This window comes from Beta vulgaris, chromosome 4, assembly GCF_026745355.1.
Source record: "Beta vulgaris subsp. vulgaris cultivar EL10 chromosome 4, EL10.2, whole genome shotgun sequence".
NCBI classification, from domain to species: domain Eukaryota; kingdom Viridiplantae; phylum Streptophyta; class Magnoliopsida; order Caryophyllales; family Amaranthaceae; genus Beta; species Beta vulgaris.
The window spans coordinates 7,230,303-7,249,001 of record NC_079205.1 but is presented as its reverse complement, the minus strand read 5'-3'; the positions used below and the strand labels follow the sequence as shown (position 1 = coordinate 7,249,001).

At 35.6% G+C, this 18,699-nt stretch overlaps 2 protein-coding genes across 2 annotated transcripts; one reads left to right on the top strand and one right to left on the bottom strand.

The window, feature by feature from the left end:
• The first annotated feature begins 687 nt into the window (after positions 1–687).
• On the top strand, positions 688–2,029 carry LOC104907111 (hypothetical protein). Its single transcript, XM_010695994.4, has 2 exons — positions 688–1,405; positions 1,772–2,029. The coding sequence occupies exons 1-2, from the start codon at positions 982–984 to the stop codon at positions 1,822–1,824; spliced, it is 477 nt and encodes a 158-aa protein (XP_010694296.1). The 5' UTR covers positions 688–981; the 3' UTR covers positions 1,825–2,029.
• An 11,626-nt stretch (positions 2,030–13,655) lies between these two features.
• Positions 13,656–18,461, bottom strand: LOC104907109 (hypothetical protein). Its single transcript, XM_010695992.4, has 4 exons — positions 17,804–18,461; positions 15,908–16,055; positions 14,325–14,418; positions 13,656–14,205 (listed from the first exon to the last, which is right to left on the bottom strand). Exons 1-4 carry the CDS (start codon positions 18,145–18,147, stop codon positions 13,904–13,906), a joined length of 888 nt encoding a protein of 295 aa, XP_010694294.2. The 5' UTR covers positions 18,148–18,461; the 3' UTR covers positions 13,656–13,903.
• Positions 18,462–18,699: the final 238 nt, after the last annotated feature.

Below are 18,699 nucleotides of genomic sequence, written 5' to 3'. Positions count from 1 at the left end.
TTCAAATATTGATTCTCTCAAATCTCAAGTAAGATTATTTGAAATCTTTATGTAGCATATGCAGTTAGGGGTGAGCAAAAATTTTGGGTATCCAGACCTGGACCTGGTTCCAATTCTGGGTAAAATTTTGTCAGACCCGGTACCTGGTGGGTACCCGATTTTTCCGATTTCGGCTCTGAGTACCCGGTTGCAGCGGGTCTGGATCGGGGTACCCGGTACTTAGAATTGGTTTTTTTTTTTTTTTCATATACTCATATAGAATTGGTAATATGATAATAGTCTTTAAGTAAAAAGTTAGTACTTAGTAGGCCTTTAGGCCCATTTAATTTTTTTTTTAAAAATTTTATAGCTCAATTGGCCCATCTCAATATGTTGTTAAACTTACAATTGAGTACACGGTTCTGGACCTGGTACCCACCGGTTCCGTGTCTGAAAAAATTTAGGACCCAATTGGACTAGTTCCAATTTCAAATTTTTAATACCGACTGAGTCCGAGTCTGAATCCGGATCTATGAAATTCTACTGAGTACCTGGTTCTGCTCACAATTATAGCAGTATTTAAGAAACTATGACAATAAAAATGAGTTATTTTGACAATCTTGGGGGAAAATAAGGTGAATTTTAAGAATTAAAAAAAGAATAATGGATATTTTGAAAAGCTCAAATACTTAAAATTTGTGAAATCGATATGACATAGACTAATCATACTTAATATAGCATCATAATAATCCTATTAAAAAAATTAAAAAAAATTAGAGTACCCTTAAATCATGCCATTAACCAAAATGATGAGTCCATCCATCCACCACAAAGGGGCAAAAAAGTAATCTCACAACTAGCATATCCTTTTAAACTTTCTCCCTTCTCAACCTCTTTTCCGCAATTCTCTCTCCTCCCAAAAACTTAAATCGAAAAACCTCCTCCTTTCACTTCACATTTTCACACAACCTCAACAAAAACAACAACAACAAAAACACAAAAATGGGTGGACAACAACTCTTAATTCTGACAATTTTTCTGTGTTTTTCACTTTCTCTCTCCTCTCTAACAGTCCACGAGCTCTTGAAGAAGAAGGGTCTTCCAGCAGGTCTTCTCCCAAAAGAAGTAAAATCATATGATTTTAATGATGAAAATGGTCTTTTAGAGGTTTATCTTGATGGTCCATGTTTAACAAAATTCGAAAATAGGGTTATTTTTGAAAGTGTTGTTAGGGCTAATCTTACTTATGGTGAACTTATGGGTGTTGAAGGTTTAACGCAAGAAGAGCTCTTTATTTGGTTACCTGTTAAAGAAATTACAGTTTTTGATCCTAAATCTGGGATTATTTTGTTTGATATTGGAATGGCTCAAAAACAGCTTTCTTTATCACTTTTTGAAGATCCTCCAAGTTGTAAACCTCAACAAGGTACATTTTTTTCATCTGGGTTGTTCAATTTCTCGCTAATTTTGTCTGTTTTTCTTGTCTAATTTGGCATTTTTGGTAAAATTTGATATGGGTATTCGTTATTTGGTGAAATTTGATCTGGGTATTCATTATTTGGTGAAATTAGGTGTTTAATTGAATTGGGTTTTAGCAAAATCAAACATAATTTTGTGTTCTAATTTCATAATTTTAGGTTTTGGGGCTTTTTTTAAAATTGTTTGAGTGTGATTTAGTTTATGTTTACGTTACGCTTAATCTTGGTTATGGTGTTGATGGAAATCCCCAAATTAGTGATTTATTTGATTAATTTAATATAATTTAATTAGTTTAATTTTGTTTATTTTGCAGGATTGATAAACTATAGTGGAAGGAAAGACAAAGGATTTGTAGCTGAAAGATGAAGATTCAATCAACAACTATGTGAAATCTTCCCCCTTTCTCGCACTGTGTGGTTTGATGATAAAATGATAATATTTGTGGTTATTATTATGATCTTTAGATGAGTGTGTGTGGATGGGGTTTGGTCAGATAACTTGTATAGATCCGAAATTTTGGTATCAAATTTTGAATGTTTAAGATTCCTTTTATTTTACTAGATTTTTTTTATATTCCATTTTTCATACTATTTTTGTTACTTGTTTAGGTTTTTGTTAATTACTTAAAAAAAAAAAATTAGAAGAGTAAAGGCTACTCTTAATTATAGTTGTTATTCAAGTTGAAGGAAAATTGATGAATGTGTACTTGTTTTAGTACCAAACATTTATGCTAAACGCTTCAATGGCATCCACTTCAAAAGAAAGGTAAAGAATATGGTGTTGTTTGGTTGGAAGCTATTTCCTTTGGAAATACAAATTCCTAGGAAATACATTATGGGTGTTGTGTTTGGTTGGAGGAAAATGGAAGAAGCATAGGAAATACAAATTCCAAGGGAAATAGAATTTCCCATGAAACATGGGAAATCACTCACCAAGCCCCCCTTGGTGAGTAATTTTCTAGGAAATGCAATTTCCTATGGTGTCAACCAAACAATTTTGTCTAATTCCTAGGAAATTAACAAGGGAAAAAATTTCCCATGAAATGTAAATTCCCATGGGAAATTACTTCCCATGTGAACCAAACGATGCCTATAAATGAAGGGAAAAAAAAGGATACTTAAGTATAAATTATCAATGTTGATTTATGATGATTTGGTAGTGAGATTTGTTAGCTTTTATAGGTGAAAAAGGATGATTTTGTACTAGATTAATTGAACCTTAATTACTTTGATTCTTCATATTCCAAATTTATCTAGTAGAATATGCATGGAGATGGAAAGGGGTAGGGTGTGTAAATAACGCTTTGAACTAACTTTTAATGTTTGTGATACTCTTCTGATCAAGATTTATTTTACTAATCCGTCAACTAGTTTTGTCGAACACTATAATAGCTACTTCAATGGCCAACAATTATTACAACTATTTTTGCTGAACATGTCCTATTATCCTTCATCTCAGGTAGAGTATCTAGTCTCGATTGGGTCTTTTTTGCTAGATTTGTTAATGACTTTGAAATATAAAGGTGTGGTTTGAATATGGAGCAGAACAATTTTCAGTTCAGGCGAATAAGAGATAGATCGTTGTGAATCTACCAAACTGATCCTTTCGTACTCGTTGGCTAGAGAATTATTCTCCATTTAGCCACACACACTCGTATGAGATATGGATCTAAAGGTAACATGTGGAGGGGAGAACACAAGCATTTATACTATCTCACATGAATTTTGCTTCATCATCTGATTTTCCTTTTTGTTTTTTCGTCATTCCCATTAATGTAAGAGGAAAGTGTTTGGGAGCGTGATTATAGTGTTCTCCTTTTAGAAAGTTTTTTGCAAGTGATTACAAATCCAACACATTAATAAAAAAACTTATACATTTTTCCTAAGAAAATACTTTCTCCGTCTTTTTTTAGTTGTTACATTTACTTTAGCATACAGACCAAGGATTTATCTGAGGACCATTAAAAAGTAGAATAATAAAACATAAAGTAATTGTCTTTTTGTATGACGAAGACAAAATAAGGGTATAAAAGTTGAAATATTTGGCAAATGTAGCAACTAAAAAAAGACATATCTAAATGGTAAAATGTAGCAACTAAAAAATTGTGAAGGGAATAGTACATTAGATTTATATAATATAGTTTTTAGCTTGTGCTACAAAATTGTCAAAAGTTGATGAATTATTAGAATTATTAACCTTGATATTTTATCATAGGATCCCTTCTCAAATTCCATAATTGCAAAATTTAGCAACTATGCATGCTGGACCAAGAAAGGTAGATGACAATATGGGGCCAGCTAATTATTTTTAGCAATTGAGAAGTGGGACCCATATGACAACGTTTTTTTTTAATAAAAAAGTTAATTTGAGTACAAAAGGGACCCACATACAAATTGCGGGATTTGACTGGCAAATGGAAGACAGCAAGCTGTAGGTTAATTGATTGATCAGGTTAGTAGCTTTGCAAGTGCAAATGCAACTTTGTTCTCCAACTATTGGACTTTAGCATATTTTTTGGGGGACTACATATGAACTGTTGTTCACATAGCTGTGTTAGTTTAATTTTTAAAGTATTTCCTCTGTTTTAATTTAGTTGTGATGCTTTTAAAGTAATAGATTTCTAGATAATTTTTAGAGAGAAGAGAAATAGAGAAAGAAAATAAAAGAGTCTTATGTGATGGTTAATTGATAAAGAGAAATTATTATTTAAAATAAAAGTGTAATATTTAATTTAAAACTTTCTAAAATAAATTGATGTCACATCTAAATTGATGTCACATCTTAATTGAAACGGAGAAGTAGTAAAATCATCAAATTTTGAAAATAATAGAGATGCTGAGTACAATGTGGCTATTAAAGGAGCATGTGAAACTCTGGCCCCCACTACCACACTCATTTGTGGCCCATACCATTGAAAAATGCAGCCTTCTCTGATTCTATAGAGTTTAGGAGTGTTTTTGTTTTGGCATAGGTTGAGGAGTATTAAATCAAAAAGCTTATCATCTCCCTATTATTATTATTTTTTAAAAGTTTGGATATTGTTAAATTTAAATGAAATAATATTTATATATCATTTATAATAAATTACTTTCTCCATTTCATTTTAATTGATAGGTTTCTTTTACATATTTGCTAATGTAATATCCTTAAGCTTAGTATCTTTAATAATCAATAGGTAAAAATTATAAAAATTTAATATTTTTAAAAAAAACATTAAGATAAATATATATAACAATATGAATATTCTTTTTTACGTATAAATCACAAAAGATAGTTTTTTAGATATTTTAAAAGTGATCACACTTTTTTATTACTACGATTCCATCCGTTCTTTAATGGATTCCTCATTTTTACACTATACTACTCTTTATCTTTTTATCTTTGTCAATTATAACCTTGACACTGTTCAGAGTTTGAGATAATATAAGGAAAAATATAGTATTTATGTAGAGTCTTGTTTGATTTGTCTCAATTTCATTATTCAATAGTTAAAATTTTACTAATATGTAATGAAAGAGATTTAAAATCAAAAAATTGCATTGTTAAAGGCGCACATTAAAAGTAGGAAAGATAAAAAGATACGAGAGGTGTATATCTTAATTAGAATTCTCTTTTTTTTCTCTTTCTTTTTTGTCTAAATTGGTATAAACGCTTCTATTTTTAGCAATATTTCACTATTATATTATTTTCTTACATCCCTTTGGCCCACGCTTTCTTTGTGTGAAAAATAACTCAATATTCACTCTCCTTCGATTAAAAAAATGTCTCACCTACTCTTCATATCACATCTACTTTTAATAAAGTAACATTTGATAATCTTATTACTACAAATTAACCTTAAATCATGTGTCTCAACAAGTCTTCAATCTTTTTGACACGAGGGAGTACAATATTACATCATATCTATCCTCTTTAATTAACACGATATTACTTAATCTAGAATTATACGCCCAAAATAAATGTGTTGTTATTGTCATTATTATGGATGTATTCTCTTTGTGTTTTCATGTTGGGAACCTGTAACATGGGTTTCGCTATTTCCCCGCCCTAAATACTTATATTATTGCCTTAAATAATTTTTTATACCGTAATCACATTCCCTTACCAGCATTCCCCTATCTCTCTCTTATCCTTTCCCTTTACATTCCCTCATTACCTCCCTTCCCCTTTCCCATACTAGAGCTAAGGTTGTTGCCTGGCTGATCAACGACAAACCTTAGCTTGTTTGTTTTCTTATAAATGGATCAAATAATATATATTTAAGACGCCCAATTATATGGCCAGACGTCTAAAACTCGCTCGCGCCTAAACATCAGTGTTATGGTTCGTTTAGGTTGGAAATTGAGTTACGGGGAAGATAACCTTGTCAAGGAGTGTATCATATCAAAATACATTCAAACTAAGGAAGTTGTTCCTTTCAAACATGGTTCAAAAATTAGGAAGAGTATCAGGTTTATTTGGATGGAACCTCTTAAATGACAATAAAATATGGCCCATAGGAGATGGTAAAGATATCTCATTTTGGGAAGATAACTGGCTAGGTATAGGAGCTTTCCGATCCCTTATTTTAGGTCCGCTTCTTAATCAAGAACAGATGCTCATTAGTGACCTTTGAGTTGATAACTCCTGGCACCTTCACAAGCTCCTTCGTCTTGCCTGATTTCGTATCATCCCGTATTAGTGTCACCTCAATTCCTAGCCTTGCGGGTAATCCTTGTAACCACCTGATATCCTCCTTTGTAGAAAATAACAAATTATCTCTTTTTAGAGCTTACTCCACTCTCACCTCTCATAGAAAACCTGAACAAATTTGGATTGGTTATGGAAAGGCTCCATAACCCCCGAAACTAAAATTTTTCCTTTGGTTGGTTGGGTGGAATTTGTCTCCCCACAAACTAACTTCTCCATCATAGGAACATCCTTCCCCCGGGCCTATGTCCTTTGAGCAACACTTGTTTACAATCTTCAATCTGCATTATGGTCCTGTTTGGCACTAGTGTTTGAAGTAGCGATTAGCGGTTTGACAAAATTAAAACGTTACTTAAGAAAACTATGAGTGTTTGGTAAGGTAGTGTTTGTAGTAGCGGGTAGCAGTTGGAGTAAATAATGAGTAGAGGTTGTGGAACGTTACTACAAGTAACGTTTGAGATTTAGAGGTAGCGATCTAGCAAATAAACACTATATAATAGCATAAGGTAGAATTATTAACCAATATTTTTTATTTCTTTTTTCTTTTACTGTTTATTAATTATTTTACTGCAATTCAATGTTTATTTTACAATAGTAGAGATGTAATTTAAATACTTATTTTAAAGATGAGATATTTTACAAGTATTTTAGTAAAATTGGTAATATAAATTTTTCGAGGGTTGAATATTTTCTTAGATTTATACATTTCTTTGAGCAGCTAAAAAGTCGTATACTCCTTTTTTGTGTAACTTCTTTGAAAAAATAATTCTTGAACTTAATATTGAACGAACATATGAAATTGTTGTAGTTCATTTCATATTAGAATAAATGTCATTTATTGTCTTTTACAATTTCAACAGCTACTTTTGCCTACGTGTAGTTAAACAACTAATTAATTTGCTGATTGCTGACAGCTAGCAGCTACCCTCAACGCGACAGCTAGCAGCTACCCCCAACGCGACATCTACAGCTACTAGAACCGTTAGTTTTGCCAAACATGCCCTAAATTGATCCAACTTTTTGCATATGTTGTCCAATTTATGTTAAAGTATATATCTACAACAATAGAGTTTTCCCTAGTTTTTAGCTTTAAAATGATACAAGAACAACAAAATTTATTATAATAGACTGTCATTAAACAAACCCAAACCTACATTTTCCTAACAAACTCATTCTATCTCACTCTATTAAACACTATCTCTAATGACCTATTGTGGGTACGATTTTCATCCCCATCCCTGTTAAACTCCGCCCCATTGGGTCACCTACTTGACTCTCCCCACTGCCATTCCTACCCCCTATGTATGTTTCAGTTTGCCTGTTTTGACTATGTGCGTTTGCCAATAGACTTCTTTGACCTTAAATATATTTCATTACATATTAGTAAATATTATAATGATTGAATATTGGTAAGGTATTCATTCAAACTAATCAAATAAGACCCTACATGAAAATATCTTTTCTTATGTATTGAAAAGAATTTAGAAGTTTCTCTCTAATTGTGAACAGTGTCAAAATTTCAAATGAGCAAACTAAAAAAAAAACAAAAGTGATGGTTCTTTTCTTTATAATATTAGACTTGGACCGTTGCCTAATCTATACAAATATATTAAAAGGTGTTCCTATCAAAGGATTAGTGCCACATGACACATGATCTCCAGTATATGTGCCATGTGGCACTCTTCTTCTCAAGCTCTTAATACACATGTTTATAATCTAACTTTAAAATATTGTATAGCTATTACAAATATATGACTCTTCTTGTCAAAAAATAAAACATATGACCTTGAAGTGAAATGTGAGAGTTTAACCACCAATCCACCACAATATCAAATTTTGATGTTTCAAAGTAAAATAATAAAGTCTTATAATTATATGTCTACAAAGACATACACAAGCATTGTTTTTTTTTTCATCTTTAGCATGTTTATTAAGATAATAATATTCTAATATCCCAATTTCATTTAAATTGTTCTTTTTTATCCCTTAATTTCTTATAAGTTTTCTTCAAAAACAAATTATCATGATATAACATTCGTTTTCCAATATCGCACTAGATATAAATTTATGAAAGTTAATAAAATCAATTATGTAATTTAGGAATACTAATATATTTGATAATTATAATTGACTCGTGACATCGACACGACAAATTACTAGTTTTAAATTAAGAGTAGGTGACCTCTTATTAGGCAAACTTCTTGAACTACTAGTAGACGTCTTCCTATAATATGGAGTAATATTTCTTAGGACTATTTCTCTTTATTTATGATCAAACTAAACTTGACCTGATGGTAAAGAAATAACCTTCCAACTTCAGAGTTGGGGGTCTGATCCCCACTAGGAAGGGAACTTTGATAGAGAGTTTTCTCTTACTATCCTGCCTAAATTCAGACTGGGTTAATCTACTAGAGGTTACGATTTGGCAGGACCTTCATCTTATCATTGGTTTCCAGTGGAGCCCCAAAAAAAAATTCTCTTTATTTATGAGAAAAAAGATCTGCCAAACAGAACCTAAAATATTCATTATATTTTTTCGTTAATTTTTCTGTAAATTAAGTCATTCTGTCCGAAGGTTTCCCCGATTTAATGCATCTTTCGTCAGTCCACACTTTACAAATCCGAAAAGATAATAAACATTTAGACATTTACTAATAAAAAGGAAGGATCTTTAGGTTAAGGACAAATTTAATTGAAGATTATAGTGTAATTTACGGATTAAGTGATTAGTCATGACTTTGTCTGCGAAACAAAATGGTAAAGAATCATAGCTTATGTCGTGTTTCTCTCTCTTTCCACTTTCGTTAATAGCTGGACATCAATTTGAGCTGGCAATAAGGAGCTGTTTGTCTTTGACAATTAAGACATAAACCATGCAGCTTCCCCAGTTGTTTCATATGTTGTCTTCTTTGCCAATTATGACTTGCTACCAATCTTATTACCTTTTTAAAATAGTACCAAAGTAGACATTATTTTCGCTTCACTGACACTCCACAAACAAGTCGTTCTTCTGTATACTAACTGTTATGGAAAATGATATTTCTTTCGGTTTTTTTTTTCTAATGCTAACAGCTTGAACTTTCGATTTGTTGACTGTATACCCCTACTCTGAAATCCCCCCCCCCCCCCTAACCCAATATTATCAAAGGGGTTTTTAATTTTCCTTTATGCGCCAAACATGGAATTATTTCACTACATACCGTTTACGCGAGACATCACCCTAGAAATTCGGTTTTTTATTTTACTTAGGTAAGGTGATCATGGGCCGGACCGGGTTTGTGCCGTGCCGCGGCCAAAAAAATTTGCCAATTGGCAGGGCCGGGTCGGGCCTAAATCCGGATCGAATTTTTGTGTCCAAAACCCGCTATTTCGAGCCTAAATTAGCGGACCAAAAAATAGGCTAAAAAGTCGTTTTTGGCTTTCCCAAAGCCAAAAAAACACGGGCGGGCCGGGTCCGGCCCGGCCCGAAAAATTCTGCGCAAAACCCGACCCAAAAACGGGTCACGCCAGCGGGCCGGGCCAAAATGATCACATCTAGGTAGAATCGCTACCAGAAATAGCGGTTAATGGGCGTACGCCACTAATTCGAGTAGCGGTTAATGGGCGTAAGCCACTAATTCGAGTAGCGGTTAAGGCAAACCAAGACAATCGTACCGAGTACCAAGTTTACTTTTACAACATCAGTTAATTGTCCGCCCAAACCCCACTCCAGGACACCAGTTTCCCATTTTTCACGATCTCCCTCAAAATTTCCTCCCTCTCTCTCTTAAACCTCAACTTTGCACCACACTCTTCGCCTACAAGACCACTCGTCGGTCATGATCATGCATAAATTGTAACTCTAATTTTGATAAATTGATAAGGCTTGTTGGAAATTGGACATTGGGTGTTGGAATGGCTGTTCGGATGAGGGCATTGGATGATGTTTTTGACATTTCGCCAGTAATGGGAAAGCAAAATTGGTTGGTGTGAATGCTCTCATAAACCGCCATATCTGATAGCGGTTTTTAAGGAGCCCAAAATGGGCAGCACCAGGTACCCCATAGGAATTCGCTACACCAAGTGGCAATTTAAGAAGTTATAAATTGCTACTGTGAGTAGCGATTTATCCTTGTAAATCCTAAATGCACTAGTAGAAAAACCGTTGATTTGCGTCGCACAATCGGAAAACCACCGCAAAAGTGTACGGGCGCATCATTTGCGCCGGATACTATCAGCATCTAATGCAAATCATGCTTCACGTGCGTCGGATTCCAATTAATGTTCGACGCAAATAATTAAAGCCAATGAATATATAATGAACAAAACATTTGTGTCGAATGTACATTATATGCGACGCAAATCGATGTATCATATGATTTGTGTCGGATTTTTTAAGCCCAACCGACGCGAATAGGTTTTAGGCCTTTTTATTTTTGAATGATTTGCATCGAATCTAATAAGCCCATCCGACGCAAGTCGTGTTTTGCCCATTTTTTATTATTTTGGAGTCTCTTCTCAAACTCTACAATTTCACCAACCATCACCCTCCCCCTCTCTCCTCTCTCTCTCTCTCTCTCTCTCTCTCTCTCCTCTCTCTCCTCTCTCTCTCTCTCTCTCTCTCTTCATCACTGTCGAATCCCGAATTAATTTTCCCTAAATTTCCTTCCTCCTCTTCCTCATCTCTAATTCATTTTCCCCAAAATTCATAGGGTTCCTCGCGATTTTCACTGCTATTTTCTCTTCCAATTCTGAAATTCTAATTTTCTTTGAGGATTTATTTTTGTTAGATCAAGATCTTGGAGTTACTTGGTAGTTCTAATTATCGACAATAGGATTGTGGTGCAATGATTTGTTCGAATTTCAAGAACGTGAAGAAAGATCTAGAATTCCAAAATCTGAAAATGCTCAAATTCGAAGATCAATAATTTTGAAAATTGGAGCGCGAGCTGGGAATCCGTTTGGTGTTTGCCGATCGAGAATTGACCGTGGTGATGAGTGATGACGATTAGGTTATTTAGGAATTGTTGTATTATATTAGTTATTGAGAGATTTGTTTGTTGAATCCAAATACTTCCTCCGGTTTTTTTTACATGTTACACTTTCCTTAAATGGAATGGTGCAAATAACATGTTACACTTTTTTTCTGTTCCCTAATTGGTAAGTTTTAACCTATTAAATTAGCAACTTACCCTTACTTATAACAATTAACCAAAATTAAACTTATTTAATTTAACCAAGTTTAACCTAAATTAACAATTAACAATTAATCGCCATCCCTCTTCCACCCACCCTAGCAGTCCAATCCCCTCCCACAACTGCAGTAGCCCCCCTCCCCACCACCGCACCCACCCCACCCGTCGAAACACCACCCACCCGCTGAAAATCCCACCCCATCCCCTGAAAAACCCACTACACCCGCCAAAAACCCCACCTACGCCTTTAAAACCTTACCCCACGCGCTGAAAAACCCACCCCACCCTCGAAAACACCATCCAACCCGCCGAAAACCCCACCCACCGAAAACCTGTCGCGCAACTGCAAGGGAAGGAGAAGGGGAAGAGGTTGCGCGTTTAGCAGGGGAAGGGGAGGAGGAGGACACCGGTGGTCGATTTGGACTTGTGGTGGTCGCAGCGGTGACCCATTGGTGTGCCCTACTGATGGTGGTCGCTCACTGGTATTCCCCACTCCCTTTAATCCGCACCCCACCCTTACTTTCTCTTAATCCTTCATTAAAAATTTTCCTAGGTAACCGAACTTTTCAAAAATATAACATTTAAAAAAAACGGAGGAAGTACATAATTTCTTCTCATTCCTTATAATTTTCAATTCTACCTGAATCTTGTGCTTAAATCGCCAAAAATTCAAAATTTAAATGTCAGCGGTAAATTGGAATTTGAATTGGAATCAGAAATCGAAAATCGATCGGTTTGATTATAATTAGGTCTGGGATTTTTGCCACAACATGTCTGCAATAGTTGTATTTGTACAAATTCAACTATTGGTGTTGTCAGCTTGTCACCAGCATATGCCACAGACAGAAGCCTTGCATATACAACAAGACATAGTAGTAATTTATAACTGGCAGATAAACACAAGAAAATCTCCATAAGTCAAAAGCTATTTAAACTTCATTTGTAGATACTGGATCAGTCATTGCTGCATTTATGCATACGATTTTAACAAAAAAAATGCCTTTGAAAAACACCATCTTGTTAAAAGATTTTATACATCTCCCCTTTCTCAACACATTTCTGTAGAAAACTCCGTTTTTTTCCTCATCGCTGAGAGTAAAAATATTTCTCAAGCCGACAAGTCGTGGAGTATAAACAAAACCCAAGCTACATTAACGATATCTGAACTTCTACATACCTGGTCCAGTATATTTAGCTTGAATATTCATCACCAAACTTCTCTCCGTAAATTCATTCCCCACCTTGAGAAGTACTGTACCCCATGACATGTAAGCATTAGAGGAAATGAGTTTTTTAAAGGATTGTGTAATGTAAGTGAAGGCCTATTCTCAATATCACCCTAAATGAAGAAATTATAATAGGCCACCCTTACCTCAATTACACATAGGGATGGCAGGTGGGTATAATTTGACGGGTTTCGCACCACATCCGCCCCAGTTGGGGCAGTTATGGATATGACTTTGGTGCGTAGTGGGTGGGTATGGATACGAAAAGTCAAATCCGCCATGGGTGGTGGGTAGGTGGTGGATATGAGGTCACATCCGCCCCAAATCCACCCGCCCCGCCCCAAATCCACCCGCCCCACCCCATATCCGCCCGTCCCGTATAATAATTACTAATTTACCCTTTATAAAATAAAGAATTATGTTCATAAATCTAAAAAATTGTAAAAAAATAATTAAGAAATATGAATACTAAGAATGTGTACTTTTTTTCTTTGAAATGGGTGTTTCTAATAATTAATTTATATAATAGGTTATATATAGAAAATAAATCAGGTGGGCGGGTGGAAAGTCCACCTAGGTGATGGGCGGGTATAGGTGGGTAATGGATATCCACTTGGGTGGTGGAGTAGATGTGGGTATAACCTTATACCCGCGTGGGCGGAGGTGGATATGGAAACTTGTACCCGCCATGGTTGGCGGGTAGGTGGTGGGTATGGAAAATTTAGGTGGAGGTGGGTGTGGATTTAGGGGTATCCGCATCCGCCCCGCCCATTTGCCATCCCTAATTACACAATCTGATTTTGCCTCTCCTACGTTCATCCTATTGAAGCACCCGATTTTATTTCCGAACTCCTTATCCCAAGAACGATGAACTCCGAAAAGCCAAGCTAAAGTACTCTCCAGTATATAAATTAGTTGAAATACTTGAAAATCAGAAGAAAAAAGAGCTCTCAGAAAGTAGATAATTTAAAGCATTTCACACGATTTTCATTTCTTCGACTATCAAAATTTACCATTACTGTCATCACCAATGTTACGTAGACGGTGGCAGGACCAATTGTGGGCAGAGCTTCCCACGTTACAACATTCCGGCCAACCCAAACCAAAATAATGAAAACACAAATATATACCTTGAGTCCTTGAGTATGGCTGAGCAACGAAAGTATTACCACCAAGTCTCAACTTTCAGTTATCCATTTATTTTGGATAAACTTCACTGTACATTATCAAAAGCCATACCAAGAAGAGAAATGTACTTACATATACCACAAACTGATAAAACAGAGCCTAATATAATTCATCAACATGATGAAACATTGGAGCATCGACAAATTAGACAACCAAGGGACTTGAGGTTTAGGCTCGCTTCATCACCACCACTATGACCACCATCATGGCTAGTGCCATAAATGATCCACCAGCAAAGATACTTCTGGAGCTACCATCAGTAGCTTCGGATCTTTTGTCTAGCTCCGGGGAGGCAAACCAGCTCTGGACCAAATTCGTCAAGTTTTGAACCATGTCCACCACAGTAAGTTTAACATTTTCCAGCATAGCCATCAAACCATGAAGACCTTCAGGATCATTGGAATCAGTAGAATCTACTTCACTCTTTGGAGACTCTTGACTCTCAAACTCAGGGCTCTTGAAAGCAGTAGCTGTTAGCAATGATATTCAAGATTAGACTTCTTCAAAGTCCACATTAGTTACCAAGGAGAAAAAGCGGAGGGAACAACTCCAATCTGAAAAGAAGATACAGGTCTAGAAGGGTTCTTACATTTTTTCTCTGAATCGAGAAACTCCATCAGAGTAGGGTTTTGCATCACGGCGTTCCACACATTAGGATCACAGGCAATTGAAGCAACTACAGTCTGCCAAGAACAGGAAGTAAAATAAATATATTGCATTGCAAGTTTAGTAAGACTTGTAAAAGAGCAACTCATACACACATAAAGCTCATCCAAACTCCAAATGTCAAGTGCAAGAGCAAACTGACACTTTCTTATATTGAAATGTTCTAGCATAGGTTTTTAATGTATCACAAAGTCATAGCAATAAAGAATTGGGAATTAACGCAATAAAAGCATGAACTTACAGTAGTCCTTCCTTAATGATGTCAACCATTACAAGGACGATCCTTGACTCACTTGGTTGTACATGACTTCCAACTAGCTGATGCATTACCAGTTTATATTACCATTGTGATACCAATGATCAGCTCACATGAACACTTTGTTTGGATGCATGCATATGATGGAAGGAATGGAAGGGAAGTAGAGAGGAGGAGCGAACATGGAACACAGTATCCCGCATTGGATAGAATTAGTTAATCAAGAGAGGACGAGAAATGAATCATACAAATTCCATTGCCTTCCTTTCCCCCATGTTATATTCAGCAAAGGGAAATGAATCTCCCCCTTTTCTTTCTCCCACTTTTCTCCCATATTCCCCTTATTCAAACAAACTATAAATGAAGTAATAATTATTAATAGAAGAGCAGTCATCCATTCGTCATTGCCCAAATATCCTATCAAAGGACTTTTAGCAATTCCCGAAAATAACACTTGAATCGAAGATATCATTCTGCGCGTAGATGATAGAACTATGCTACAATAAACTCACATCTAAAGCCTTTTAAGAGCATTCACACATTTGAAAGAAACAAATCAAAAGATAACAGCAATGTCGGAGAAAACAAAATCAAGAAGCAAAACTATACTAAAGTATTAGAAACCATATCAGGGACACAAGAAATCCTGACAATCGAAGGTATTCAGGTGCAACCGTGCAACTCATAAGGTGAAACAGCAATTTAGCAAGAGAATTTATATTACTCCAAAATTTCAGGAATTGTGTGACTAGAGCATAGTATAACTATGGCTATGCAAACTTGCAACTTCCTCAACATAATTTCATCAGTCTGCTTGACAGATTCTAATGACAGCACTAATACCATTTCTCTGAACTGCAGCCATAAAGAATCAAGAGCTTATCAGAGCTGGGTCTGCAACTCAGCTGTTAATTGTATTACGTTATTACAAGCTTGGTTCTTGTAAGAGCCTAAGAACTTCATTTATAAAAAGATCCATTCAAATTTCACGACTTCCAGAGAAGAGACTTGAACAAAAACAGTCGTCCATTAACAGCTTTTGGAATCTCCATCGTCAGTGAGGAGCAAATGTTAGTTCCATTAGTTCCATTACATAGTGGCTATCAGGCAACAACCTCTTTGGATTAGTCTGTTAGATCTTGATCTTTAATGATATCCTTACAAACTAATATTGATGTATAGATCTACGACTTTCCAGCTAACAAACATGACATGAGCAGAACACAAACGAGAAGAAAGATGATGAAAACCTGGGCAGCAGGATTTTCTTTGAGCAGCTTAAATGCCTGCATTGCACTTTTCGGCACAGGTGACTCATGAGTGATGCAAGCTTTGGTCTCGTGAAGAGCTGAGAATGACTCCACACTTCCAGAAGATTTTGGTGAAGAGAGATACACCCTGGAGATAAGTACCTTTTATATAAATATAACCTAGCTACAATAACAATGTCATAACATAGAAAGCTCAAACTAGATGCGAACATAAAGCTCATGCATGTCCAGATCACAGCAGTTCATATCATAAAGCCCATGATGCATGTTCACATCACAGTAATTCTTATCATAGACTTGATATAAGGCTAAGAAGATATCGGTCACCAGTCCTGCATTATGCTTATTTCTGTAATCTTTCCACCAATTTGTTTGACTTGCTAACAATATACATAAGAAATGAAGAGCACATTTCCAACCTCACGATAACATTCTGCAAAATTTCCCCATAATATTTAGCTATGTTACTTCAGACACGGATGGAGTGTCTACTCGGATACGGGTGTCCAAGTGTCCGACTCGGCTATTTTGTAGAAAAAAGTCCAAGTTTTTAGTTTAAAATGAAGTATCCAAGTAAAGTGTCTTGTAGGACACGACACCCCGTTTTTGAGGTAAATGAAGGTGTCGGTGTAACAGTGATATCTAGTTTCCTCATTAAATAAATCCCTCTCAATCTACTTATTATATTCCTTTTTCGTCTCAATCTACTTATTATATTCCTTTTTCGTCAGATAATAGATAAACAGGGTGCAAAACAGATACTCTCTTTATGAGTTAAATGTTGCGACCAAACTGAAAGGCATTATACCCATCAACATCCTTGTTGAACCTCTAGCCACCAAAAATAAAGGAGCTCCACGGAGGACTTGTTCTCAATAAATAGATAGGAGGATTAGAGGAGCGACATAAAGTAAATTTACTAAAATACCCCTTATCACATGTTCTTGGACTAAAACATTTAATAACAAACAACTCTTCTTTCCTTTGACTTCCTTCCCTCCTAAAACACTCTTAAAAGGACTCAAACTGTCTTGGACATTTTGCTCCATTTGAACACTCACATTTTCTATGAATAATAATTCAATTTCGTTTATCCCAAATGGACTTCAATAGGATATACATTAGAGCCCTCATCTCCATCTATCCGTCCAATATCTTGGTACCATTTAGCTAATGAATGATACTAAATATGGTACCATCAGTCCAATATTTTGGTACCATTTAGCTATCGAATGGTACTAAATATGGTACCATTTCTTTTTCTAAAAAAAGTTTATAGTACCATTCCAAAATAAATAAACTCTTTTCATGGTACCAATTTCAAGACCATTTGGTACAAATACACAGTGTTAGATGCGAGTCCACGTGCCACGTGGCACAAATAGAAGCGTAGACCTTCCTGTTTTATTATGTCATGAATTAATACACATGCAAGATGCAACAACAAGAAGTAGCTTCCCATGAAAAACTATCGAAAGCCATAACAATGGAACACAAATTCACAAGTTATTCTCTCCTAGCCACAATAATGATATGACAAACATTTTTATGCACGTAAGTCAACAACATTCATACAGTGAAATACTTCATTTGTTCTGAAATAAGTGAAAATACTTCTCTAGTCTATATGAGAGCTACTTGAGAAGAAGCGTTTCACTTATTTTAAAACGGAGAAATACTACATATATCCTATGTTCTACATATATCCTCTGTTCTATATCGATTGCAACACGTAGAGTTTCACGCCTCCCAACGCAAAAAATACTACTCATACCATGCAATTCTGAATTCGACAACAATTTGATCATCAACTACTGATAAAACTATTATAATCAAACAAGAAATTTCAAAAGAATGGGACTATGAGAGCAATACTTATCAAGAGCATCTTTGAGTTCAGAAGTAGCTTCCTTAGTTTCCTCGAAAGTCGGCACCGGTCCAAAAACTAATCTCGGTTTAACGGAATTAATCCGGTCCACAACGAAATCATCCTCGCCTCCAGCAAACTCCCAATCATCAATCTCCCAAGCCGGTCTCTGAACCGTCTGATCAACGCTCAAATTTCCGGTCGAAGATAATCCGGAAGTAACCGGTCGGACCGCATTTCTTGCCGCCAAATTCGCCGGAATTTCAGTCGAACCGCCGGCGCGAATTCCGGTTGATAAAACTCCGATTCCGGCGACTTTTGCCGCCGCTCTCATGGCTCCTCCGCCTCCCATGGTGAAATTTAACACCTTTTTTTAGGGGTGATTTAGGAGAGAGAAAATGAGGGAATTTTGTTGAGTGAAATATTCGAGGAGTTTAAGAATGGAAGAGGATAAGACTTTTAAAATTAGATTGCTTAAAAGTGAAGGACTTTCCATTTCTATTTCTGGATATATTTTGTTACTATAATTTAAAAATCTAGGGAAAAAATCTTTTGGGAATTGGTGATAATTAGTTTATATTGGCTTTATCTATATAAAATATGGATGAATATGAAAGTCTCAAACTTTTGGGCTGATTTTTGGTTTAGATGAATTGATGATACATTGATGATGCTAATAATGCCTAATGGGGGAGATGACAAGCTGACCTAGTCAGAAACTCAAGAGACTTTGAACCATCAATATAGGAATACACTTCATATAGAAGAGAATTTGACCAATTGGGGTTGGCATGAGTGGTTAAGAGTCGCTCGCTCCTTAACTACTGGTCTCGGGTTTGAGTTTTGGATATGGAAAAAATTCCAGTTGGGAGGAATGTTGCCCTTTGAGATACCCATGCAAATC

Bases quoted from the DNA above. Each gene is read 5' to 3' on its own strand.
- LOC104907111 (XM_010695994.4), top strand. From the start codon at position 982: ATGGGTGGACAACAACTCTTAATTCTGACAATTTTTCTGTGTTTTTCA. The intron at 1,406-1,771 runs GTACATTTTTTT...TTTATTTTGCAG, and splicing joins AAGTTGTAAACCTCAACAAG to GATTGATAAACTATAGTGGA.
- LOC104907109 (XM_010695992.4), bottom strand. From the start codon at position 18,147: ATGGGAGGCGGAGGAGCCATGAGAGCGGCGGCAAAAGTCGCCGGAATC. The intron at 16,056-17,803 runs GTATTGCTCTCA...ACTTATCTCCAG, and splicing joins CTCAAAGATGCTCTTGATAA to GGTGTATCTCTCTTCACCAA. The intron at 14,206-14,324 runs GTAAGAACCCTT...CATTGCTAACAG, and splicing joins TCTCGATTCAGAGAAAAAAT to CTACTGCTTTCAAGAGCCCT.